This window comes from Monodon monoceros, unplaced genomic scaffold, assembly GCF_005190385.1.
Source record: "Monodon monoceros isolate NGI ecotype Baffin Bay Population unplaced genomic scaffold, NGI_Narwhal_1 Super_Scaffold_7, whole genome shotgun sequence".
Classification (NCBI taxonomy): Eukaryota; Metazoa; Chordata; class Mammalia; order Artiodactyla; family Monodontidae; genus Monodon; species Monodon monoceros.
This window is the reverse complement of record NW_021703784.1, coordinates 59,590,007-59,617,638: the sequence shown is the minus strand read 5'-3', so window position 1 is coordinate 59,617,638 and position 27,632 is coordinate 59,590,007. Positions and strand designations below refer to the sequence as shown.

At 40.1% G+C, this 27,632-nt stretch overlaps 2 protein-coding genes across 3 annotated transcripts in view; one reads left to right on the top strand and one right to left on the bottom strand.

The window, feature by feature from the left end:
* ZNF215 (zinc finger protein 215) overlaps positions 1-25,612 on the bottom strand; it is a 193,123-nt gene extending 167,511 nt beyond the window's left edge. For both annotated transcript variants that reach the window (XM_029207134.1, XM_029207133.1), the window contains exon 1: positions 25,480-25,612. The gene's annotated coding sequence lies outside the window, so the exon portion shown is untranslated. The remainder of the gene's footprint in view (positions 1-25,479) is intronic.
* A 185-nt stretch (positions 25,613-25,797) lies between these two features.
* Positions 25,798-27,317, top strand: MRPL17 (mitochondrial ribosomal protein L17). The gene is made up of 3 exons (XM_029207029.1): positions 25,798-26,011; positions 26,327-26,395; positions 26,743-27,317. The coding sequence occupies exons 1-3, from the start codon at positions 25,838-25,840 to the stop codon at positions 27,016-27,018; spliced, it is 519 nt and encodes a 172-aa protein (XP_029062862.1). The 5' UTR covers positions 25,798-25,837; the 3' UTR covers positions 27,019-27,317.
* The last annotated feature ends 315 nt before the right edge of the window (positions 27,318-27,632 follow it).

Sequence of the window (27,632 nt, the reverse complement as noted above, 5' to 3'; positions counted from 1 at the left end):
ATTCATTTATCTCATTCCACTCTGTAAGGAAAGAGAGAACGACACAGACAATGTTTTGACACCTTTCTCAATTATTTTCATGACAATTATTTTACTTAGTTTTCTATTCCTTTAATGTAGATGGCTCAAACAAATAGTGCATTTCAAACAAAATTTCCCGTGGACTAAAAAGGCTGAGAAACTTCTAGGCAATGTAAAGTACATGGCCTCTAACTGACAGCAATATATATATATACATGAAACCTGATACACATATATGTAGAGATATAGGTAAATTATACAGATAGATATAGATATAGACATGTGAAACTTAGCATATGTGAAAAAGGAAATTTGTTTTTAAGTAAATTTTTCCAACAATACCTGAAAAATCCCTAAGACCACAGACAGCTGGATCAGGGAACTGTAGTGCTCATGATATGCTCAGGGTGAAAGTTAAAGAGCTACAGAAAAGCTGAACCAGTCCCAGGAATCAGAGCTGTGGCCTTCCAGTCTAGGATAAAGCCACAAGAAAAATTCTCTCACTAAAGAGAATAAGAGAGTCATATGAAAAATTCCAAAGGCAGCATCAGGGACTGACACAGAAACAGACTGATGCTCTCAAATAAACTCCAGCCTTTGCAACGGCCATGGATTCCTCACACAGAGAATCTAAGTACCTGGGTAACCAGTAGAGCAGCCCATCTGATGAGTATACTTGCCTTCTCATAATTAGCCTCTGCAACTACTATTAGGAGAATCATAATTTTCACATTCACTGGGGAAATTCACGCCATCTACTGGTACAGGCCAATCCAACTGAAAACCACTAAAACAGCTGAAGAAGAAGGTAATGTCAGCATCATGGTAGCATGAGACACTCCCTCTGTCTCTTCCCTTCAATCTACAACCAGTAAAATATTCATTAACTCAACAAAGTTTCCTCTGCTTAACACACTAGGATGCCAGAGTTCCACACATCCGTACATCTAAATGTGGGTGAACTAGAAAACATAGAGGAGGCAGACCAGGTTAACAGTGGAGGTAGTGCCTATAATCCTGGACCCCCAGATACAACAATTGAGCCCACAGCCCCAGAGAACCCAGTAGCAAAAGGGGAGTAGTGCACATGACTCCAGCTTCCCAGGTACGATGCCTACAGCCACAGGGAACTGGGCAGCAGCAACAGTAGAGCCTGACACCCTGTCTCTCCAGCAGTGGAAGTATCCATGACTCTGTACCACTCCCCCACCTGCAGTAGTGGTACCCACAAACCTGACAACCGTGGACATGGCAGAGGCACCCACAACCCCATTTTCTCCCCACCTTTCCTTATTATAACAGAGCCTATGAACCAGATGACTCCAGGTAAAACAGAGGTAACTGCCATCTGAGCGTCCCATGTGGCAACACCATTGATAACAGCAGCACTGGCAGCAGCAAGTCACTGGCAACCCTAGAGGCACAAACAACAACAACAATGGCACAGGACAAAATCTCTGACAGAGATAGAGGGTGGAAAGTGTAGACACTCATATTTAACCAGGGGTAATTCAGGTAAAAGAAACCAGAAACCTCTGCTATAGTGCCACCTACTGAAAAACAAAAGGAAGTGCTCTAATTATTCATCTGTTGAGTCATTAGAATCGAGTGAAAAAAGCTCTGCCTAAAGAAAGGTATTCACTACTTCAAATGCACCAGCAGATAAACAGCTCATCAAGCACCATGAAAAACCATGGTAACATAGTATAACAAAAAGAACATGACAATTCTTCAGAAACCAAACTTAAAGACACAAAATAATGTGTTCTAACTGACAGAGAACTCAAAATAGCTGTCATAAAGAAACTCAATGAGCTACAAGAAAACTCAGAAAGGCAGTTCAACGAACTCAGGAATAAAATTAATGAACAGAGGAATAATTTACCAAAGAGACTAAAAATCTACAAAACAACCAAACAGAAATCCTGGAACTGAAGGACTCAAGAAATGAGACAACATACTACAAAGCATTAGAACAGACTGTATTGAAGAGAGAACTAGCAAGCTCAAAGACAGAAATCTAGAAATGATACAGGTAGAAGAGGAAAGAGAACTAAATTTTTCAAAATGAAGAAATTCTACATGAACTATCCAACTCTATTAGGAAAGGCACCATAAGTATAACAGTATCCCCTAGGAAAAGAGAGGGAAACGAGTGCATTTAAAGAAATAATAACTGAGAAGTTGTCAAATCTGGGGAAGGAACTGGATGTATGAATCCATGAAGCTAAGAGAACACCTAATTACTGCAATGCAAAAAGACCTTCTCAAAAACATATTAAACTGTCAAAAGTCAATAACAAAGAAACAATTTTTAAGGTAGCTTGGGAATAAAGGACTTATATAGAACAACCAGAAAACAAAAGATAAAATGGTAGTACTAAGTTCTCATTCATCAATAATCACCCTAAATATAAATGGGTTAAATCACCGATCAAAAGACACAGAGTAGCTGGATGAATTAAAATCCAAGACCCAGCTATATGTTGCCTCCAAAAGACTCACTTCAGCTCTAAAAATAAACATAGGTTCAAAATAAAGGGCTGGAGGAAGATACTCCAAGCAAATGGCCCACCCCTCAAGCCAAGGTCTCCTCTGCTGGCACAGACTCCAGGGTCCTGAGCGCTGCCACCACCAAAGCCTCCTTTGACCACACACAGGGCCTGCATGCACTGCCCACACCAAAGCCTCCTCCAGAATCAGCCCTGGGTGCCCCAGCCTGAGACAGCAAGATGCCAATGCTGGCGGGGGCTGAGTTCTAAAAGGTGGGGTTAGGATAGTGGACCCAGGGAGAGGACCGCTGTTGGCTATGCGGAGACAACCTAAGGGGACAGGAGTGAGGGGCTCCATGGCTGGGAATGCTCCAAGAGGAAGTGTAGTCTGCCTTGGAAACGAGGCATGACTGTTGAGTGGCGCCCAAGGGGCGGGGCTGCCATCGCAAACCCCCTCCCCGCCCGATGACCCCTGCCTCCCCAGGCACTGGAACTCCCACCAGAGCGAGCATGTCCCAGTCTGTTGCATCTTCCTGCCGGTATCTGCCATCACAGGAACTTCACGCATGCCCCAGTTGTGTCCACCTTATCCCTCCCGGGCCTGAATGATTAAGTGTCCCAATCAGCAGCTGCTTTTGCCCCCTCTCACCTTGGTGGGGAACAGACTACTGAGGGGAGCCTGCATGCAGAACTGGGGCCAAAACCAAAGCTGAGCCCCAGGGGCTATGTGACTAAGGCAGAGGTATGCAAATCTCTCTGTGAAGCTGCACAAGCTGCAAAATAAATCCTCATGATCCTCTTGGTAAACCCTGCATCTGCAGAATATCGGAATGGATAAGAACTCCCACAACTGAGACTGGTCTAACTTTGTAAGCTGTGGACTTTGGAGAAAGTGCACATGAGAGCTGGGCCAGGTCAGAGTCTGAGCTGCTCCCACAGTGATCACAGTGGATCCAGAGACCTACCTAGAGGTATTGGAAGTCCTTCTGGGGAGGTGGGGTTTGGATGTGGCTGACTGGGGTGGGGGGGGGCAAGGACACTGACAGTCCTCAGGAAAATATAATAATTCTTATTTTTTTGTTTTGTTTTCTCTTTTTGTTTCATTTTGTTCTCTTGTCTGCTGTTTTATTTCTTAGTTATTTTTCTTTTCTTTTTTCAATTTTTTAATATATATATTATATATTTTTAATTTTTCTATTATGACTTGACTTTTCTGCTGTTTTCTGTTTTTTTTCTTGTTTTTGGTTTTGTTCTTGGGGGTTTTATTTTGGATGGATTTTGTGTGTTTGTTTTGCATTTTATTTTTTAGTTTGCTTTCTGTTTTTGTTCTCTTTTTTGTTTTTCATTTTTGTTAGTTTTGTTTTTATTGTTTGTTTTTGTTTTGGGGTTGTTTTCTTTGTTATATTGTTCTCTTGATTTTCTTTTTTTCTTTTCTTTGATTGGTTTTGTTTTTATCATTTGATTTCAGTTTTCTTTGACTGTTTTCTTTACTTTTCTTCTTTTTTCTTTTTTTGCCAAACCATGCAACTTTCAGGGTCTTGGTTCCCAGGCCAGGGGTTGGGCCTGAGACTCTGAGGTAAGGGAACTGAGACCAAGACACTGGAATACCAGAGAATTTCCAGCCCCAGGGAATATTAATCAACAGGAGCTCTCCCTGAGGTCTCCATCTCGACATCAAGACCTGGCTCCACTAAACTGCTTGCAGGCTCCAGGGCTGGATACCCCATGACAAACAACCAGCAAGACAGGAACACACAACCCATCAACAGAAAGGCTGCCTAAAGTCATACTAAGCTCACAGACACCCCAAAACACATCACCTGAAACAGCCCTGGCGATCAGAGGGACAAGATTCAGATCTACCCACCACAGTGCAGGCACCAGTCCCTCCCACCAGGAAGCCTACACAAGCCCCTGGACCAACCTCACTCACTAGGGGGCAGACACCAGAAGCAATGGGAACTACGATCCTGTAGCCTGTGAAAAGGAGACCACAGACACAGTAAGCTACACAAAATAGGAAGATAGAGAAATATGCACCGATGAAGGAGCAAGGTAAAAATCCACAAGACCAAAAAAATGAAGAGGAAATAGGTAATTTACCTGAAAAAGAATTCAGAGTAATGATAAGATGATCCAAGATCTCAGAAATACAACAGAGGAACAGATGAAAAAGATGTAAGAAATGTTTAAGAAGGACCTATAAGAACTAAAGAAAAAAGAGTGATGAAAAACACAATAACTGAAATTAAAAATACACTAGAAGGAATCAATAGCAGAATAACTGAGGCAGAAGAACGGATAAGTGAGCTGGAAGATAGAATGGTGAAAATAACTGTTGCAGAGCAGAATAAAGAAAAAAGATTGAAAAGAAATGAGGAAATTCTTACAGACATCTGGGACAACATTAAATGCACCAACATTCGTACTACAGGGGTCGCAGGAGAAGAAGAGAAAGAGAAAGGCTCTGAGAAAATATTTGAAGAGATTATAGTTGAAAACTTCCCTAACATAGGAAAGGAAATAGTCACCAAGTACAGGAAGCACAGGGAGTCCCATACAGGTTAAATACAAGGAGAAACACACCAAGACACATATTAATCAAACTAACGAAAATTAAATATAGGGCTTCCCTGGTGGCGCAGTGGTTGAGAGTCCACCTGCCGATGCAGGGGACATGGGTTCGTGCCCCAGTCTGGGAAGATCCCACATGCCATGGAGCGGCTGGGCCCATGAGCCATGGCCGCTGAGCCTGTGCATCCAAAGCCTGTGCTCCGCAACGGGAGAGGCCACAACAGTGAGAGGCCCGCATACCGCAACGACAACAAAAAAAATTAAATACAAAGAAAAAATCTTAAAAGCAGCAAGGGAAAAGCAACAAAGAACATAAAAGGGAATCCCTATAAGGTTATCAGCTGACTTTTCAGCAGAAACTCTGCAGGCCAGAAGGGAGTGGCAAGACCTATTTAAAGTGATGAAAGGGAAAAACCTACAACCAAGATTACTCTACCCAGCAAGGGACTCACTCAGATCCAATGGAGAAATTAAAAGCGTTACAGACCGGCAAAAGCTAACAGAATTCAACACCACCAAACCAGTTTTGCAATAAATGCTAAAGGAACTTCTCTAGGCAAGAAATACAAGAGAAGAAAAAGACCTACAAAAACAAACCCAAAACAATTAAGAAAATGGTAATAGAAACATACATATCGATAATTACCTTAAATGTAAATGGATGAAATGCTCCAAACAAAAGACACAGACTGGCTGAATGGATACAATAAGACCCATATATATACTGTCTACAAAAGACCAACTTTAGACCTAGGGACACATACAGACTGAAAGTGAGGGGATGGAAAAAGATATTCCATGCAAATGGAAATCAAAAGAAAGCTGGAGTAGCAATACTCATATCAGACAAAATAGACTTTAAAAATACAGATTATTACAAGAAATAAGGAGGGACACTACATAATACTCAGGGGAACAATCCAAGAAGAAGATATAACAATTGTAAATATTTACACACCCAACATAGCACCTCAATACATAAGGCAAATTCTAACAGCCATAAAAGGGGAAATCAACAGTAACTCAATAATAGTGGGGGAATTTAACACCTCATTTACACCAATGGAAAAATCATCCAACAGAAAATTAATAAGGAAACACAAGCCTTAAATGACACATTAGACCAGATAGACTTAATTGATATTTATACAACATTCCATCTGAAAGCAGCAGAATACACTTTCTTCTCGGGTGTACACAGAACATTCTCCAGGATACATCACATCTTGGGTCATAAATCAAGCCTCAGTAAATTTAAGAAAATTGAAATCGTATCAAGCATCTTCTCTGACCACAACGCTATGAGAGTAGAAATCAATTACAGGAAAAAAAAACTGTAAATAACACAAACACATGGAGGCTAAACAACATGCTACTAAATAATCAATGGATCACTGGAGAAATCAGTGAGGAAATAAAAATTACCTAGAAACAAATGACAAAGAAACACAATGATACAAAACCTATGGGATGCAGCAAAAGCAGTTTTAAGAAGGAATTTTATAGCAATACAATCCCACCTCAAGAAACAAGAAAAATCTCAAATAAACAACCTAAACTTACACCTAAAGTAGTAAGAGAAAGAGAACAAACAAAACTCAAAGTAAGTAGAAGAAAACAAATCACAAAGATCAGAGCAAAAATAAATGAAATAGCAATGAAGAAAATAGGGACTTCTCTGGTGGCACAGTGGTTAAGAATCCGCCTGCCAATGCAGTGGACATGGGTTCGATCCCCGGTCCAGGAAGATCCCACATGCCATGGAGCAACTAAGCCCATGCACCACAACTACTGAGCCTGCACTCTAGAGCTCGCAAGACGCAACTACTGAGCCCGTGTGCCTAGAGCCCATGCTCTGCAACAAGAGAAGCCACCACAATGAGAAGCCCACGTACCGCAATGAAGAGTAGCCCCCGCTCGCCGCAACTAGAGAAAGCCCGTGCACAGCAACAAAGACCCAATGCAGCCAAAAATAAATAATGAATGAATGAATTTTTAAAAGAAAGAAATGAAGAAAACAATAGCAAAGATCAATGAAACTAAAAGCTGGTTCTTTTAGAAGATAAACAAAACTGATAAACATTTAGCCAGACTCATCAAGAAAAAAAGGGAGAAGACTCAAAACAATAAACTTAGAAACGAAAAAGGACAAGTTAAAACTGACACCACAGAAATACATAGGATCATAAGAGACTACTACAAGCAACTATATACCAAAGAATGAACAATGAGGAAGAAATGGACAAATTCTTAGAAAAATACAGTCTTCCAAGACTGAACCAGGAACAAACAGAAAATATGAACAGACCAATCATAAGTAATGAAATTGAAACTGTGATTAAAAATCTTCCAACAGGGACTTCCCTGGTTCTCTATGTTCCAGGGATTTTGTTGCTGTTGATTTTTCTGGATTTTCTACAGACAGTAATGTCCCCTGAAAATAGTTTTATTTCTTCCTTCCCAATCTATATATGTTTAATTTCATTTTCTTATCTTAATTCATTAGCTAGAAGATGCTTAACAGGAGTGGTGATAGGGGACATCCTTGACTGTTCCGGAATTTAGGGGGAAAGCTCCTAGTGTCTCACCATTAAGATTTTTGTAGGCATGCTTTATCAATCTGAGGAAGTTCCCCTCTATTTCTAGTTTGCCAGGAGTTTTGATAATGAATGAATGTTAGATTTCATCAAACACTTTTTCTCCACCTATTTATTGGACCATGCTATTTCTCTTCTTTAGCTTGTTGATGTGATGTATTACATTAAGTGATGTTCAAATTCTGAACCAGCCTTGCATACCTGAGATAAATCCCAACTGGCTGTGGTGTATAATTCCTTTTATACACTGTTGGATTTTTTTCACATGTGCATGAGAAATATTAGCTATCAGTTTTTGATCTGACTTGTCCGGTTTTGGTATTTGGGTAACACTAACCACATCAAATGAGTCAAGAAGTACTCCCTCTGCTTCTATTCTCTGAAAGATACAACTAATCCAAATTCATTTTTTTTCTATCCAAATTGGTTTTGCTATTAATAGTAAAGTCTATTTACATATGGCTTGCGAACCGTATAGACACAAAAATTATAAAAATAAACCATTACATATTTAAAGACAAATGCAAAGTTTTCACATTAGGTCATTAAAGATTTTGTATATTTTTTTACACTGTAAGTTATTATAAACTAGATATGTTAAGCAAAACAAAAAAACATGATGCAAACCAGCAAATATTATATGCCATCATTTGTTTTTAAAATAAGAGATATAGACAGATGCCCTTAGATATGCATAGAATACCTCTGGAAGAATGCTTAAACTGCTATCAATGGCTGCCTAAGGGACTGGATAAGGGATGGTAAGGAAACTCACTTTTCATTAAATAGTCTTTGGTACAATTTTTTAAAATTAGAATACTATTAATGTACAAATTTGTTTAAAAGTTTTGATTAGTAAATATACTTAAGACTAAACCCCTTAATACATGGATTTAACATAAAATTACTTTGTTATATGACACAAAGAAATGATTTTTAAAATTTTGGGAAATATTTTCATAAAAGGTGTTTACAAAATTGAAAAAGGAGTGAAAAATGCTGATGCAGTATATTACAGTGATATTTTAAGGAAGAATTTCATTTTTAAGTATGAACTATTTCAGGGACTATATGAAAGCTATCAGCTGCCTACAGTGGCCAAGGTTAGCCTTACTTTCTTTCCTAAGAAAAAAGACTTGTGTGAGTATTTAGGAAGCTTGAAATTGTCACTTGAAGAAAAAAACTGAAATCCCTTACAGTGAGTTTTAGGCCTACATGATAGAGAAATCAAGATTCATTTAAAGTCAGCCATTAATATGCTGCTCATCTGCATGCTATTCAGGAAAAGAATAATACGCTTACATACAAGAACTGCTGCCTTAGGAAAAATGACTACCAAAGATGATATTATTCCTAGTATTTTGAGGACCTTTTAACATTCCTGGAGCTGACTATTTGGAAATGTGCTTGTTCCAAAGTGCGGAAGTACAAAGACATTGGCATCATATAAATCAGTTTTATTTGCTATTCCATGTGTCAGAATTGATGAGTATACTAGAGAAAGCAGGTCACCTCTTATGGTTTCTGAAATGGCTTAACAAAATGTGTAAGACTGGGGAAAAATAGGTGATCCAGCTTTCTCCTTTTGGATTTAGGCTACATACTGGTAGAGGAAGAGGGAGCATGACACTAGTAGTTGGGAGAGTGGGAAAAACGTAATGAGTATATAGGCTGTATACCCATCCCAGAAAGCACATGAACAATAACAGATCATGCTACTCAGAACAGTTAACGTCTGGGCCATCACCTTTATGATACAAGTGAGAAGCCAGGCTAGAGAAACACAATCCTCAGTTACGCTTTAGTCATGTTTTCCAAGGCAACACAAACCCACTTATTTATTTATTTATTTTTTTGGCTGTGTCGGGTCTTCATTTCTGTGCGAGGGCTTTCTCTAGTTGCGGCGAATGGGGGCCACTCTTCATTGCGGTGCGCGGGCCTCTCACTGTCGTGGCCTCTCCTGTTGCAGAGCACAGGCTCCAGACACGCAGGCTCAGTAGTTATGGCTCACGGGCCCAGCTGCTCCATGGCATGTGGGATCTTCCCAGACCAGGGCTCAAACCTGTGTCCCCTGCACTGGCAGGCAGATTCTCAACCACTGCGCCACCAGGGAAGCCCCACAAACCCACTTTTAAAGAGCATTATAGTGCTTCATGGGTAGTGCAAGTACCTTGTAATAAGACAATATGAATTCTGATCTTCTGTCCCTTATATCACTGCTACCAATTCATTTCACTTTCAATAAGCATTCATAACCTATACTTAAAAAAGATGTATACATAAGCATACATAATTAAATATATTCTTGCTATTTCTTTCAACATCTTTATTGGAGTATAATTGCTTTACAATGTTGTGTTAGTTTCTGTTGTATAAAAAAGTGAATCAGCTATACGTACACATATATCCCCATATCCCCTCCCTTCTGCGACTGCCTCCCACCCTCCCTATCCCACCCCTCTAGGTGGTCACAAAGCACCGAGCTGATCTCCCCATGCGATGCAGCTGCTTCCCACTAGCTATCTATTTTACATTTGGTAGTGTATATATGTCAATGCCACTCTCTCACATCGTCCCATCTTACCCTTCCCCCTCCCCATGTCCTCAAGTCCATTCTCTATGTCTGCTTTTTTTTTTTTGCTGTACCCGGGACTCTCACTGTTGTGGCCCCTCCCGCTGCAGAGCACAGGCTCTGGACGTGCAGGCCCAGCGGCCACGGCCCATGGGCCCAGTCGCTCCGCGGCAAGCGGGACCCTCCCAGACCGGGGCATGAACCCGCGTCCCCTGCATCAGCAGGAGGACTCTCAACCACTGCGCCACCAGGGAAGCCCCCTTCCTTCTTTATTTTGAACAAATTTATCTATTAGGTCAGTTAAGACTAAATAAAAATAAGTTGTGTTTTTTTTGTTTTGTTTTTTTTAACCTTTGTTTCTTCTCCAAAGCTCTTCCTTTCTTTATACAGATCTAAGTTTCTGATGTCTGTGAAAGTATTTCTACTTCACTTTTGAAGAATAATTTTTCAGGGTACACAATTCTAAGTCAGTGGATTTTTTCTCTCAAAACTTTAAATATTTCACTCCAGTCTCTTCTTGCTTGCATGGTTTCTAAGGAGAACTCAGATGCATTTTTTATCTTGCTCCTCTATAGGTGAGGTTTTCATTTTTCTGGCAAATTTTTAACTTTTCTGTCTTCAATTTTCAGCAGTATGAACATGATAAGCTTTGGTGAGGTCTGGGGGTGGGGCATTTATCCTTCTTGGTGTTCTGGTTCCTGGATCTATGGTTCAGTGTTTGACAAATTTGGCAAACTTCTTAGTCATTACTGCTTCAAATATTTCTTCTGTTCTTTCTTTTTTCACCTTTTGGTATTCTCATTATACATATATTACACCTTCCATAGTGATCTCACATTTCTTGGATATTCTGGTGGGGTTTTTTTTGTTTGTTTGTTTTTTTAGTCTTCTTTTCTCTTTGCTTTCAAGTTTTGGAAGTTTCTACTGAAGTACTCCCAAGCCCAGGGAATCTTTCCTTGGCTGTTGCCAGTCTACTAATGAACCTAGCAAGAGCAATCTTCATTTCTCTTGCTGCGTTTCTAACTCTGGCATGTCTACTTTATTCTTTCTTAGAATTTCCAACTCTCTGCTTACAATGTCCACCTTTTCTTGCATGAATTCAACTACATCCATTAGAGGCCTTAGGATAGTAATCATAGTTGTTTTAAATTCCCAATCTGATAATTCTAACATTCCTGCCATGTCTGAGTCTTGGTCTGATGCTTGCTCTATCTCCTCAAACTGTTTTTTTCTGTTTTGTTTTGTCTTTCTGTACGCCTTATAATTTTTCTTGACAGACATAATGTACTGGGTAAAGGAAACTGCTGTAAATAGGTCATTAATAATGTGGTGATGAGGTATAGGGGAGGGGAAATGTGCTATAATCTGGTGATTGGGTCTCAGTCTTTTAGTGAGCCTGTGTCTCTGTACTGTGAACTTCAGAAATGCTTCTCCTAGCTTTATTATCCCTGTGGGTGGGAGATAATGGCTAGAGTGATCTGGAGTTGGATATTTCCCTTCTCCCTCATGGAAGGCTACAGTAGGCTGTACTTGGGTATTTTGTTTTCCCCATGTGGAATGCTAGAGTAAACAGGAGTTGGGTATTTCACTTTCCCCAGGTCGGTTCAACGCTGAAAAAAATTCTAATAGTTTACAGTCTGAAAATATAGTTTCCCTCAGGACAGGCCTTATTAAGAAAAACAAAATGCTCTGAAATATTTCAAAATGGTTACTTTCCCCCTCCCTCTGCACAAGTGGATTTTTCTCCAGTATTCACTGTGAGAACCTGGTCAACCTCCTGGAGATAAAATAAAAGTATGGAGAGCCTCTATTACAGGGTCCTCTTGGAGTTTCTGACACTCAGACTTGTCCACAGAGCCCCCAGCAATTTGTCAATTACAGTTTAGGTTTTCCTACCTCATGGAGGTTTCTCCTGGTAAGTTTCACCTCCAGTAAGTCATGATTCTCTACATTTGCCTATCTGTCTCTACAATTTGGGGGGCAGCAGTTTGCTTTGTGACTTCATTTATCTGTCATATCTAAGAAGAGTTGTTGGTTTTTCAGTTTGTACAGCATTTTAGTTGTTGTTAGGATGGAGTGTTGACTTCCAAGCTTCTTACATGCCAGACTGGAAACTGGATGACTTGCTTTTTACTTTGAGGCCATGTTATTAGATGATATTTATGTAAACTGTTACATCTTCTTTGTGAAAAACCTTTATCATTACAACTTAAGAACTTGTGTTACAGGAAGCTTTTCAAGTTAATTTCTATTTCTCTGATATTAATATAACTAGCTTCTCTAGCTTTCTTTTGGTGTCTGAATTTTCCCATCCTTTACTTTCACACATTCTCTATCCTTACGTTTTAGATATGTTAGTTTTGTCAATAGCAACAAAAGTTGGATTTGCTTTATTAATTCATTCCAATAATCTTTGTCTTTTACTGAAACATGCAGTGCACTTATACTTAATATGATTAGTGATATATTTGTGTTTGCAATCTTACTATGTGATTTCTACTTGAACCACAAGGTTTGTGTTCTTTTTTCCTGGCTTGCCAACTTTCATATTAATAAAGTATTTAATAAATAATTAGTAGATTATCTTCTTAGACCTGTTTATATTTACAAAAAATTTAATGGAAAGTACAGAGTTGCATATATTCCCACCCCATACATTTTATTAACATCTTTCTTTAGTGTTGTACATTTGTTACAAATGATGAAATAATACTGATACTCCATTATTAACTAAAGGCTCACTCTTGTTTTGTACAGTCTATGGGTTTTGACAAATGTATAACGATATGATAAAACATTACACATTATTAAAAAAAAGTTTTGCTAACCCTGAAAATGCTGTCTCCATCTATTCTCCCCTGCCTCTCTCCAACCCTTGACAGCCACTGATCTTTTTACAGTCTCCATAATTTTGGCTTGCACAATGTCATATACTTGGTTTATTTATTTTATACATAGTAATTTGTACCTCTTAATTCCTTACCCCTATCTTGCCCCTCAACCTACTGGTAACCACTAGTTTATTCTCTACATCTATGAGTATGTTTCTTTTTCTTATATAAATTAGTTTATTTTTTGGATTTCAGGTGTAAGTGATAACATACAGCATTTGATTCTCTCTGTCTGACTTATTTCACTAAACATGTTACCCTCCAGGTCCATCTATGTTGTTGCAAATAGCAAATCTGATTATTTTTTACGGCTGAGTAGTATTCCATCGTGTGTGTGAGTGTGTGTGTGTGTATGTATACGTGAAACATCTTTTCCATTCATCTGTTGATGGACACTTAGGTTGCTTCAATATCTTGGCAACTGTAAATAATGCTACTACGAACACCAGGGTGCATGTATTGTTTAAAAAGTGTTTTCATTGTCTTCATCTATATACTGAGTGGAATTGCTAAATAACGGTAATTCTGTTTTTAGTATTTTGAGAAATCTCCATACTGTTTTCCACAGTGGCTTCACCAAGTTACATTCCCACCAACTGTGTACACGGGATCCCTTTTCTCCACGTCCTTGCCAACATTTGTTATTTGTGTTCCTTTCAATGACAGCCAATCTGACAGGTGTGAAGTTTTGATTTGCATTTCCCTGATGATTAATATGTTGAGCATCTTTTCATGTGCTGGTTGGCCATCTTTATGCCTTCTATGAAAAAATGTCTATTCAGGTCTTCTGCCTATTTTTTCATCCGTTCTTCTGGTTTTTCTGATGTTGAGTTTGTATGAATTGCTTACATATTTTGAATATGAACCCCTTATTGGTCATATCATTTGCAAATATTTTCTCTCATTCAGTAGGTTGTCTTTCATTTTGTTGATGACTTTCTTTGCTGTGCAAAAGTTTTTGAGTTTAATTAGGTTCCATTGGTTTATTTTTGCTTTGGTTTCCTTAGCCTTAGGAAATATTGCTACAATTTATGTCAAAGACTGTTCCTCCTATGTTTTCCTCTAGGAATTTTATGGTTTCTGGTCTTGCATTTAGGTCTTTAATCCTTTTGAGCTTACTATATATATGGTGTGAGAAAAATCTCTAATTTCATTCTATTACAAGTAGCTCTCCAGTTTTCCCAGAACCACTTACTGAAGAGACTGTCTTTTCTGCATTGTATATTCTTGCCTCCTTTGTCATAGATTACTTGACCAAAAGTGTGTGGGTTTATTTCTGAGCTCTCTATTCTATTCCACCAATCTATGTGTGTGCTTTAGTGCCAGTACTATACTGTTTTGATTACTGTAGCTTTGTAGTATAGTCTCAAGTCAGGGACTCTGATACCTCCAGCTGTCTTCTTTTTGCCCAAGACTGTTTTAGCTATTCAGGGTCTTTTTTTGTAAATATAAGGTATAAACATGTGTTGATTTGATACATTTACATACCATAACATGATTACCACTGAAGAGTTAACTAAAGCATCTGTCATGTCACATCATCACCATTTCATTACTGAGGTCAAAACAATTTCAATCTAGAATCTGAGCAACTTTGAAGTTTATAATACAGTATTGCTGTTTACAATATGCTAAGCATTAGATATTCAGGGTTTATTTATCTAATGATTGCAGGTTTGAACCCTTAAACAACGTCTCCACAATTGCCACACTCACCAGCCCCTGGTAACCACCATTCTACTCTAAATTTTTACATGTTTGGCTTTCTTAGAATCTACCTATAAATGATATCCTACAATATTTGTCTTTCTCTGTCTGATTTATCTCACTTAGGATAATGCCCTCAAGGTCCATCCGTGTTGTCACAAATGGAAAGATTTCATTCTTTCTCATGGAAATAGATAGATAGATGGATAGGGATAGATAGATAGATAGATAGATACCTTTATTATCCATTCAGCAGTTGACTGACACTTAGGCTATTTCAGCATCTTGGCTACTATGAATAATGCTGTCATAAACATGGGAGTGCATATATCACTTCAAGATCTTGCTTTCACTTGTTAGATACATACCCAGAAGTGGAGTTACTAGATAATATGGTAGTTCTTTTATCCATTTTTGAGGAACCTCCATACTCTTTCCCATGGTGGCTGAACCAATTTACATTCCTATCAACACTGGGATTCCCTTTTCTCCACATCCTCACAAACATGTGTTATCTCTGGAGGTTCCTTAAAAAACTACAAATAGAACTACCATATGATCCAGCAATCCCACTACTGGGCATATACCCTGAGAAAACCATAATTCAAAAAGAGTCATGTACCAAAATGTTCATTGCAGCTCTATTTACAATAGCCGGGAGATGGAAACAACCTAAGTGTCCATCATTGGATGAATGGATAAAGAAGATGTGGCACATATATACAATGGAATATTACTCAGCCATAAAAAGCAATGAAATTGAGCTATTAGTAATCAGGTGAATAGACCTAGAGTCTGTCATACAGAGTGAAGTAAGTCAGAAAGAGAAAGACAAATACCATATGCTAACACATATATATGGAATTTAAGAAAAAAAAATGTCATGAAGAACCTAGGGGTAAGAAAGGAATAAAGACACAGACCTACTAGAGAACGGACTTGAGGATATGGGGAGGGGGAAGGGTAAGCTGTGACAAAGCAAGAGAGAGGCATGGACATATATACACTACCAAACATAAGGTAGATAGCTAGTGGGAAGCAGCCACATAGCACAGGGAGATCAGCTCAGTGCTTTGTGACCGCCTGGAGGGGTGGGATAGGGAGGGTGGGAGGGAGGGAGACGCAAGAGGGAAGAGATATGGGAACATATGTATATGTATAACTGATTCACTTTGTTATAAAGCAGAAACTGACACACCATTGTAAAGCAATTATACTCCAATAAAGATGTAAAAAAAATAAAAATAAAGTAAACCTTAATCATAAAATATATATATATATCTTGTCTTCTTGATGAAAGCCATTCTACTGAGAGTGAGGTAATAGCTCATTGTGGTCTTGATTTGCGTTTCTCTGATGACCATTAGTGTTGAGCATCATTTCATATATCTGTTGGCCATGTGACTGTCTTCTTTGGAAAAAAATGTCTATTTAGCTTCTCTGCTCATTTTTTCAACTGAAATTTTTAGGGGTTTGTTATTCAGTTGTACGAGTTTTTATATATTTTTATTAGCAGGTCCTTATTCAATATTTGAATGGCAAATATTTTCTCCCTTTCTAAAGGTTACCTTGCATTTTTTTATTATTTCTTTTACTGTGTAAAACATTTTAGTTTGATATAGTCATACATGTTGATTTCAGCTTTTGTTGCTTAAGTTTTGATGTCATATCCAAAAAAATCATTGCAAAGAACAATGTCAAGGAGATTCTTTACTATGTTTACTTTTTTTAGTTTTACGTTATCAGGTCTTCTCTTTAAGTCTTTAATCCATTTTGAGTTAATTTTTGAGTGGTGTAAGATAAGGGCCTAATTTCTTTATCCAGTTTTTCCAGCATCATTTGTTGGAGAGACGATCCATTCCCCACTGAGTATTCATGGCTCCCTTGTCAAATATAAATTGACCACAAATACAGAGTATTCCTGGGCTCTCTGCTCTGTTTCATTAGTCTATGTGTCTATTTATATGCCAGTACTATACTGTTTTAATTATTATAGATTTATAACATACTTGGAAGTAAGGAATTGTGATGCCTCTGGCTTTGTTATTCTTTATCAAGATTGCTTTGGGTATTGGGGATCTTTTGTGATTCTGTACATATTTTAGGATTGTTTTTGACTATTTCAGTGAAAAAATGCCATTAGAATTATAATAAGGATTATGTTGAATCTATAGATGGCTTTGTGAGGTATATACATTTTAACAATGTTAATACTTCCAATTCATGAACATGAGATATCTTTCCATTTATCTGTGTCTTTCAATTTATTTCATCATTGTCTTTCTGAGTTTTCTGTAGCTTACTGAGTTTTCTTAAAACAGCTACTTTGCAGGGCGTGAGCCGCTGCTATCAGCGTGGACACCAGAGACGGGCATGAAATGCTAAGGCTGCTGCTGCAGCTACCAAGAACCCTGTGTGCAAGCACAGGTCACTATCCACACCTCCCCTCCCGGGAGCCTGCACAGCCCGCCAGTGCCAGGATCCCGTGATCCAGGGACAATTTCCCCAGGAAAACACACAGCGCACCTCAGGCTGTTGCAACGTCACTCCAGCCTCTGCTGCTGCAGGACCGCCCTGCACTCCATACCCCTCCCTCTCTCAGGCCTGAGTGAGCCAGAGCCCCATAATCAGCTGCTCCTTTAACCCCGTCCTGTCTGAGCAAAGAGCAGATGCCCTCAGGTGACCTACACGCAGAGGCAGGGCCAGATCCAAATCTGAACCCCAGGAGCTGTGTGAACAACAAAGAGAAAGGTAAATCTCCCCCAGCAGCCTCAGAAGCAGTGGATCAAATTTCCACAATCAACATCTGTGGAATACCTGAATACACAACGAATCATCCCAAATTGAGGCGGTGGACTTCGGGAGCAATGATATATTTTTTTTTTCCTTTTTCGCTTTTTGTGTGTATGTGTATGATTCTTCGTGTGATTTTGTCTGTATAGCTTTGCTTTTACCATTTGTCCTAGGGTTCTGCCTTTCTGTTCTTGGGTTTTTATTTGTTTGTTTGTTTCTTAGTATAGTTTTTAGCACTTGTTATCATTGGTGGATTTGTTTTTTGGTTCGGTTGCTCTCTTTCTTTCTTTCCTATTTTTTCTTTATTACTTTAATTTTTTTTTTAATAATTTTTTCAGTTTTTATTTTAATAACTTTCTTTTCTTTTCCTTCTTTCTCTCTTTTATTCTTTTTTTCTCCCCTTTCTTCTGAGCCGTGTGGCTCACAGGGTCTTGGTGCTCCGGCCATGTGTCAGGCCAGTGCCTCTGAAGTGGGAGAGCCGAGTTCAGGACATTGGTCCACCAGAGACCTCCCGGCTCCACATAATATCAAACGGCAAAAGCTCTCCCAGCGATCTCCATCTCAATACTAAGACCCAGCTCCACTCAACGACCAGCAAGCTAGAGCACTGCACACCCTATGCCAAACAACTAGCAAGACATGAACACAACCCCACCCATTAGCAGAGAGGCTGCCTAAAGTCATAATAAGGTCACACACAGCCCAAAACACACCACCAGACATGGACCTGCCCACCAGAAAGACAAGATCCAGCCTCATCCACCAGAACACAGGCACTAGTCCCCTCCACCAGGAAGCCTACACAACCCACTGGACCAACCTTAGCCACTGGGTGCAGACACCAAAAACAACAGGAAATATGAACCTGCAGCCTGTGAAAAGGAGACTCCAAACACAGTAAGTTAAGCAAAATGAGAAGACAGAGAAACACACAGCAGGTGAAGGAGCAAGGTAAAAACCCACCAGACCAAACAAATGAAGAGGAAATAGGCAGTCTACCTGAAAAAGAATTCAGAGTAAGTAAAGATGATCCAAAATCTTGGAAATAGAATGGAGAACATACAAGAAACGTTTAACAAGGACCTAGAAGAACTAATGAGCAAACAAACGATGAACAACACAATAAATGAAATTAAAAATTCTCTAGAAGGCATCAATATCAGAATAACTGAGGTAGAAGAACGGATAAGTGACCTGGAAGACAAAACAGTGGAAATAACTCCACAGAACAGAATAAAGAAAAAAGAATGAAAAGAACTGAGGACAGTCTCAGAGACCTCTGGGACAACATTAAACGCACCAACATTCGAATTATAGGGGTCCTAGTAGAAGAAGAGAAAAAGAAAGGGACTGAGAAAATATTTGAAGAGATTATAGTTGAAAACTTCGCTAATATGGGAAAGGAAATAGTTAATCAAGTCCAGGAAGCACGGAGAGTACCATACAGGATAAAACCAAGGAGAAACACACCAAGACACATATTAAACAAACTATCAAAAATTAAATACAAAGAAAAAATATTAAAAGCAGCAGGGAAAAACAACAAATAATATACAAGGGAATCCCCATAAGGTTCTGCAAGCCAGAAGGTACTGGCAGGACATATTTAAAGTGATGAAAGGGAAAAACATACAACCAAGATTACTCTACCCAGCAAGGATCTCACTCAGATTCGACGGAGAAATTAAAACCTTTACAGACAAGCAAAAGCAAAGAGAATTCAGCACCACAATACCAGCTTTACAACAACTACAGGCCAATATTACTGATGAACATAGATGCAAAAATCCTCAACAAAATACTAGCAAACAGAATCCAACAGCACATTAAAAGAGTCATAGACCATGATCAAGTGGGGTTTATCCCAGGAACGCAAGGATTCTTCAACATACACAAACCAATATATGTGATACACCATATTAACAAACTGAAGGATAAAAACCATATGATCATCTCAATAGATGCAGAAGAAGCTTTCAACAAAATTCAACACCCATTTATGATAAAAACCCTCCAGAAAGTAGGCATAGTGGGAACTTGCCTCAACATAATAAAGGCCATATATGACAAGCCCACAGCCAACATCGTTCTCAGTGGTGAAAAATTGAAATCATTTCCACTAAGATCAGGAATAAGACAAGGATGCCCACTCTCACCAATATCATTCAACATACTTTTGGAAGTTTTAGCCACAACAATCAGAGAAGAAAAAGAAATAAAAGGAATCCAAATCGGAAAAGAAGTAAAGCTGTCACTGTTTGCAGATGATATGATGTTATACATAGAGAATCCTAAAGATGCTACCAGAAAACTACCAGAGCTAATCAATGAATTTGGTAAAGTAGCAGTATACACAATTAATACATAGAAATCTCTGGCATTCCTATACACTAATGATAAAAAATCTGAAAGAGAAATTAAGGAAACACTCCCATTTACCACTGCAACAAAAATAATAAAATACCGAGGAATAAACCTACCTAAGGAGACAAAAGACCCTTATGCAGAAAACTATAAGACACTGTTGAAAGAAATTAAAGATGATACAAACAGATGGAGAGATATACCATGTTCTTAGATTGGAAGAATCAACATTGTGAAAATGATTATACTACCCAAAGCAATCTACAGATTCAATGCAATCCCTATCAAACTACCAATGGCATTTTTCACAGAACTAGAACAAAAAATTGCACAATTTGTGTGGAAACACAAAAGACCCCAAATAGCCAAAGCAATCTTGAGAAAGAAAAATGGACCTGGAAGAATCAGGCTCCCGGACTTCAGACTGTAATACAAAGCTACAGTTATCAAGACAGTATGGTATTGGCACAAAAACAGAAATATAGATCAATGGAACAGGATAGAAAGCCCAGAAATAAACCCCACACATATGGTCACCTTAGTTTTGATAAGGAAGGCAAGAATATACAATAGAGAAAAGACAGCCTCTTCAATAAGTGGTGCTGGGAAAACTGGACGGCTACATATAAAAGAATGAAATTAGAACACTCCCTAACACCATACACAAAAATAAATGCAAAATGGATTAAAGACCTAAATGTAAGGCCAGACACTATAAAACTCTTAAAGGAAAACAGGCAGAACACTCTATGACATAAATCACAGCAAGATCCTTTTTGACCCACCTCCTAGAGAAATGGAAATAAAAACAAAAATAAACAAATGGCATCTAATGAAACTTCAAAGCTTTTGCACAGCAAAGGAAAACATAAACAAGATGAAAAGACAACCCTCAGAATGGGAGAAAATATTTACAAATGAAGCAACTGACAAAGGATTAATCTCCAAAATATACAAGCAGCTCATGCAGCTCAATATCAAAAAAATAAACAACCCAATCCAAAAATGCGCAGAAGACCTATATAGACATTTCTCCAAAGAAGATATACAGGTTGCCAACAAACACATGATAAGATGCTCAACATCACTAATCATTAGAGAAATGCAAATCAAAACTACAATGAGGTATCACCTCACACCGGTCAGAGTAGCCATCATCAAAAAATCTACAAACAATAAATCCTGGAGAGGGTGTGGGGAAAAGGGAACCCTCTTGAACTGTTGGTGGGAATGTAAAGTGATACAGCCACTATGGAGAACAGTATGGAGGTTACTTAAAAAGTAAAAATATAACTACCATATGACCCAGCAATCCCACTACTGGGCGTATACCCTGAGAAAACCATAATTCAAAAAGTATTATGTACCAAAATGTTCACTGCAGCACTATTTACAATAGCCAGGACATGGAAGCAACCTAAATGTTCATCGACAGATGAATGGATAAAGAAGACATGGGACATATATACAATGGAATATTACTCAGCCATAAAAATAAACAAAATTGAGTTATTTGTAGTGAGGTGGATGGACCTAGAGTCTGTCATACAGAGTGAAGTCAGAAAGAGAAAAACAAATACTGTATGTTAACACATATATACGGAATCTAAAAACAAAAAAAGGTTCTCATGAACATAGTTGAAGGGGAGGAATAAACAGGTAGACATAGAAAATGGACTTGAGGACATGGGGTGGGAGGGTGAAGCTGGGGCAAAGTGAGAGTAGCATGGACATACATACACTACCGAATGTAAAATAGTCCATTGGTGGGAAGCAGCAGCATAGCACAGGGGGATCGGTTCAGTGCTTTGCGATGACCTAGAGGGGTGGGATAGGGAGGATGGGAGGGAGGCTCAAGAGGGAGGAGATATGGGGACATGTGTATGCATGTGGCTGATTCGCTCTGTTGTGCAAGAGAAACTAACATAGTACTGTGAAGCAATTATACTCCAATAAAGATCTTTTTAAAAATATAAATAAATAAATAAATTAATTAAACCTAATTAAAAAAAAAAGTTGACTTGGGGTCCAATCGACAATTGCTTTTCACTATCATCATTAAATCCCTGATTGAGCACTTGCTGAGCTCCCTGTACAGGCTCCCAGGACATTGCTTCATGAAGGCATCAGTAGAAGAGGATGCAGTTATTTCAGAGTAAAGGAGAAAGCTTGTTTTTCTATTTACAATAGTTCTGACACCAAAGCAATTATCCTAGTCCCAAAATCTCTCAAAGCCAGCGGGTACCAAGGGTTGGGAGGTAGATGCAGCCTGGCCCAATGCAAGCATAAGGAGGTGAATTTTCTGTAAAGAATTTTAAAATCGTAATAAAACTAACTAAAAGTCAATCTGATTTTTATCACATTGCATGACTACGCTAAACAGTGTTAGTGATATAATAACCCTTAAAGAAAAATCTTTTGTTGGTCTAAGTTCTAAACAATTGATATGGTTACTGTTGCGTTAAAATAAAAAACATGTAAGCTTCAAACTATCACTTTTTAAAACTAATCCACTAAAACATTTTATTCCACACGCAAGTTAATTTGGAAAACTATCAGTTACATAGTCAGATTCGGCCACATGTATTATTTTTCATAGTATTGATAAATTCATAACAATTTGTGATCTTTCAAGCTCACTTGAGGCACATTTTGTACCTCCAACCCTTGTGGTAGAACATAGCCCTGCTTCTAAAACTATAAATTTAAAATAAACAATCCTCGTTGTATGAGATTTTTCTTTCCTGAGTTGTTTTTGTTTTAAGGTGAAGTTTCAGATGAGATCAACCAGACACAAAAGTATCTACAAACAGCCAGAATATGCCTTGAACAACATACAGTAAGACACCAAGGTTTAAAATGGTTTCTTGAACATCAATCCTCAAAAATTGTAGAGAAAGCCATTAACTATGCACCAACAAAATGTAAAGAAATTGACATAGACAAAAAGTTTGAATACTGCCAGGAGAACAAACAAGAGATGATGATCTTGAAGCAGGAGACAGATGGGACCCCAGGGGCAAACGGTCAAAGTTCATTCCCTGTGGACCAATACTCCGAGACGGAAATAACAAGACAATTGAGAGAGGAGGCTGGGCCCTGCCCAGATAGAAGGTAGGAGACCACATATTTCTCATTCTCGGAGTCAGGAGACCTCCCCGACTACACATGCACAGAAAGGCTCCTTGGAGGCCAAAAGGGGAGTGATGCTAACTGATGCCAACTGATGCTCACTACCCATAGGCCTCTTCGGTAGAATCCATCTTGGCTAAGAGATGCGTGTGCATACATGGGAAGATCCCGAGATACACCCAATATGGACTCTGAACCAGACAAACCAAAATGATTGGCCAAAGGAAACACAGAAGAAATGCCCCATATAAGTAATTTAAACTGCCACAAGGGCGCAACCCTGTCTCTGAGCCCACCCGTGTGTCTATCCACACGTACTGTACTTTTTTTCCTAATAAATACTTTACTTGTTTCACTACTTTCCATCTTTGTGGGAATTCTTTTTCTGCAAAGCCATAGGGCCAGGGCCTTGTCACTGACCACTGGTCTAGTGGCTAGGATTCGGCGCTCTCACCACCGCAACCCGACCTCAATCACTGGCCAGTAACTGAAACCCTGCTTCAAGCTGCTGCAGGCTGAGGCCACCCTAGATCAGCCTCACATAACCAAAAAAATAAATATGGACAATGTTTGATGCTGTACATTTTGACCAAGTGGACATTCCTGTTTTAAAGCAATAGGTCAAATAACACCAGTGTCAATGTTCATTTTCTCTGACTTTTGCAAAGAAGAAAATCTTCCCAAGTTTTTACCAGTAAAAATTTATGATGAATTTTCTGATGACGATGTTACAGTGAAATGTGGAGATAACTGAAAGCTGCAAGAATCGATCCCAAAGAAACAAGACACAGACAGTATTGTAATTTCTGGAATTTATTGTGAAGTGTGGTTTGTATAAATTTCTGCCAACATATCCATATGTTTAAGACTTTTCCTATTTGCATGTATGTTGCTTCAGACAAAAGAAACTCAAAATTAAAATTAGCAAGAGGTGTTCTCTGGTCACCTAAGAGGAAGACAGAATGACAAATCTAAATATGCTTTCTAACAAACATGAATATGTGTCTAGGACTTCTGTAACAAAGTGTCACAAACAGAGCAGAAATTTACTGTCTTGTAGTTCTGAAGGCTAGAAGTCCAAAATCAACCTGTCAGTTCGGCCATGCATTCTCTGAAGGACCTAGGGAAGAATCTGTTCCATATCTTGCTCTTAGATTCTGATGTTTGCCAGAAATCCTTGGCTTGCAACTAGGCAACTCTGATTTCTGCCTTCCGGGTCACATGGCATTCTGTGGGTCTCTGTCTCTCCACAGGTGTTCTTTTTATAAGGCCATCAGTAACTTTGGATTAGGCGCCCACCCTAATCCAGTATGACCTCATCTTAACTAATTACATCTGCAAGGACCCTATTTCCAAATAAAGTCACATCATGAGGTACTGGGTGAGGGAGATGCAGGCTATATGGGGGTGGGGTAGGTCTTAGCATATCTTTTATGTTGGGGGGACATATCTGAATTCATAACTAAGAGCAATTTTGACCAGGTCATTGCAAATCGGCAGACACGAAGACTCAAAACCAGAAACTATAATGTTACTGTTCACTACTTTAACACATAAATGCATAGGTATGGTTTTCCCGTTTTAAAATAAAAAACACACTGATGTAATTTAAAAGTATTAGCCCATTATTTTTCCTTGGAGTGCGGTAATTCTTCTTGAACGGGGATGATTATATGTACTTTGTGAACTAAAAATGCCACCTGCCATATCAGTAAACAAAGGATGTTGCAGCCATCAGCCACTACAGCCACCCCGTACAGCACACCCTGAGGAGACTCAGGATGAGAAAACACAGGATACTGGTCCCAAATAGCTGAGGTGCAGATCAAAAGAATGATTTCAGTGAGCCCAGATTCTTGTATCGTCTCGTGCATAGAAAAGCGCTAAATTCCTTAACTTGAGATATCTGGTTTTCTTTTATGAACAGTAGTCTTTTGATGCTCCAACTACCTGGTCTTTGCTGCAAAAACTCCTATGTATCCTGGTCCCCACCCCACCCCGATCCCACCCCTTGCCTCTTCAGAGCAGCCTCTCAGAGTTATCTGAGCTGCTGTGTCCCCGGCTTAAGTCCTCAGTTTTGTCTGACAAATAAAACATAACTCTCAACTTTTAGGTTGTGCTTTTTTTCAGTCAACAACTTAAACCAAAGAAAATTTTCACCATCTGCGTTTCTTTCATATCATTGTTATCCCACTCATTTCACCATTACTACTGAAAACAATTTTCTTTTAAAAATGACACGCTCAGGGTGTGGGACGCGCCGCGCCTCAGGGAGGGCAGGGCAACCAGCCTGAGGGACCAGGACCCCGCCAGGCACTTTCCCCTCAGGTACTCACTTTTCTAGCCGACACCAGGCGGACCTTGCCAGCGCCCTACCGGCCACAAGACGAATGACGCAGCACCAGTGAAACCCGACAGCCGGGTCACTCCACACCAGGGGGCGCCTGGTTCCCCGGCCGACAGGGAGCGTTCCCAGGGTCCAAACCCCACCAGCCTCGCTTCCTCTGGAAGAAGTCAACGCCCCTTCCCCGCCCTCCCCCAGTCTGCCAACGAGGCAGGCTCTGATACACATGCGCAAACACGTCCACCACGCACCAATGTATGGCGCATGCGTCCTCTAAGCTCCGCCTCTCCGCCCCGTCTCCCCTGGAGTTTCCAGTTCCGGCCTCACAGGGGCTGGAAGAAGTTGGGAGCATGCGGCTGTCGGTCGCCGCTGCCATCTCTCACGGCCGCGTATTCCGCCGCCTGGGCCTTGGTCCCGAGTCCCGCATCCACCTGCTGCAGAACTTGCTCACGGGACTGGTGCGACACGAACGCATCGAGGCGTCATGGGCACGCGTGGACGAGCTGAGGGGCTACGCAGAGAAGGTGAGGGGCGGGACCCTCTTGTTCCTCTCGCGGGTCTGGCCTGGGGAGGCGGGATCCGGCTGGAGTTGGGGAAGAATTGGGACCGCGCTGGTAAGCTGTGCCCGAAGGCTGATTCCCCTGATACAGTGAGCGGAACCTACTCCTCCGGCCCCTCTCATTGAAGACTGGTTAGGGCTGCGGAGTTAGAGGTTGCCTGAATTGGCGAGTTGCTTTGCTAGTGTATGAAATGAGTAGATTGCAGTCCGGCGTTTAAGGAGTAAGATTGATGGCCTCCTTTCTTGCTCGGGTTGGGTCAGTGATGTTATGTCCTCACAGCTCATCGACTATGGGAAGCTGGGAGACACCAACGAACGAGCCATGCGCATGGCTGACTTCTGGCTCACGGTGAGTGCATCCTGTCTGCCTCCCAAATCTCATCCTTTGCTCCCTAAGTGGGAGGGGGTTGTTAGAGGAAAGGGAACTGGGCAGAATGAAGATAAGGCACACGCTTATGGACAAATGTGAACTAAATTAGAGATCTGTGTCCTAAGTTGAATTCAGTGTGAATCTCAATCTGCACAACTGCCTGTAACTGATCCACTCTGTGTAATTTTGACTCTACCACATCAGAGGGTGAGGGAAGGGGTGTGTGTGTGTGTGTGTGTGTACGCTACTTTTGGGAGTGCTGAAAGTTAAATATCTCTGCGGTGGTGCCTGACTCTGCTGTCTCCTGGATAACTCTCCCCTTCCAGGAGAAAGACTTGATCCCAAAGCTGTTTCACGTACTGGCCCCTCGGTACCAAGGTCAGAATGGGGGCTACACGAGAATGCTGCAGATCCCAAACCGGAAGAAGCAGGATCGGGCCAAGATGGCAGTGATCGAGTATAAAGGGAACTGCCTTCCACCCCTGCCCCTTCCTCACAGAGACAGCAACCTCACACTCCTAAACCAGCTGCTTCAGGGGCTGCAGAAGGATCAGGAAGCAAGCACCCACAGCTCCCACACAGTTCAAACACCAGAGATTTAACTGGAGCCAAAGGGTATGTGGCCCTCATCAGTGCCCATGATCCACAGGCCTTGGGAGCTCTTTTAATCTCTTAAGAAGAACTGGATCTTGAGTTGTAAAATGAACTGTCTGATTGGAGCCCAAAACCTTCTGGGAGCCAGATAACCCCCTCTTTGCACAACAGATAAAATTCAGTGTATGACTATATGTAAACTGATTTTCTTTTCCCCTCCCCTTGGGATTTCTGGAGAATGAGAACTACCCACATGCTTGGTCTGTGTGGGATAGTAAATTCATGGTGTATGTTTCTGGTTCTTAAATCTGGGTTGGGTTGGGTTAGCACAGTTTTGTTTTTTTTAATGCTAGATTATATGGGGTATGTATCCTGTAATTCCAAACTTAGCCCCCAGAGGTGATTGAGTTTTGATATCTAGCATAGAGACTGAGCCCCAGGGATTTCTTAGAGAAGGATTACCTCCTGACGGGTGGGAGGGTGAACATCTAGAAGTGAACTTTCTGTAATAATCTGGTACTCTAGGAACCTTCAAGGTTCCATTCCTCTGTTTCTGGACAAGATCACATATCACCCTTAAGTGTTCACCTCAAGCCCCAAATAGGCCTCAGAGGAGAGGACC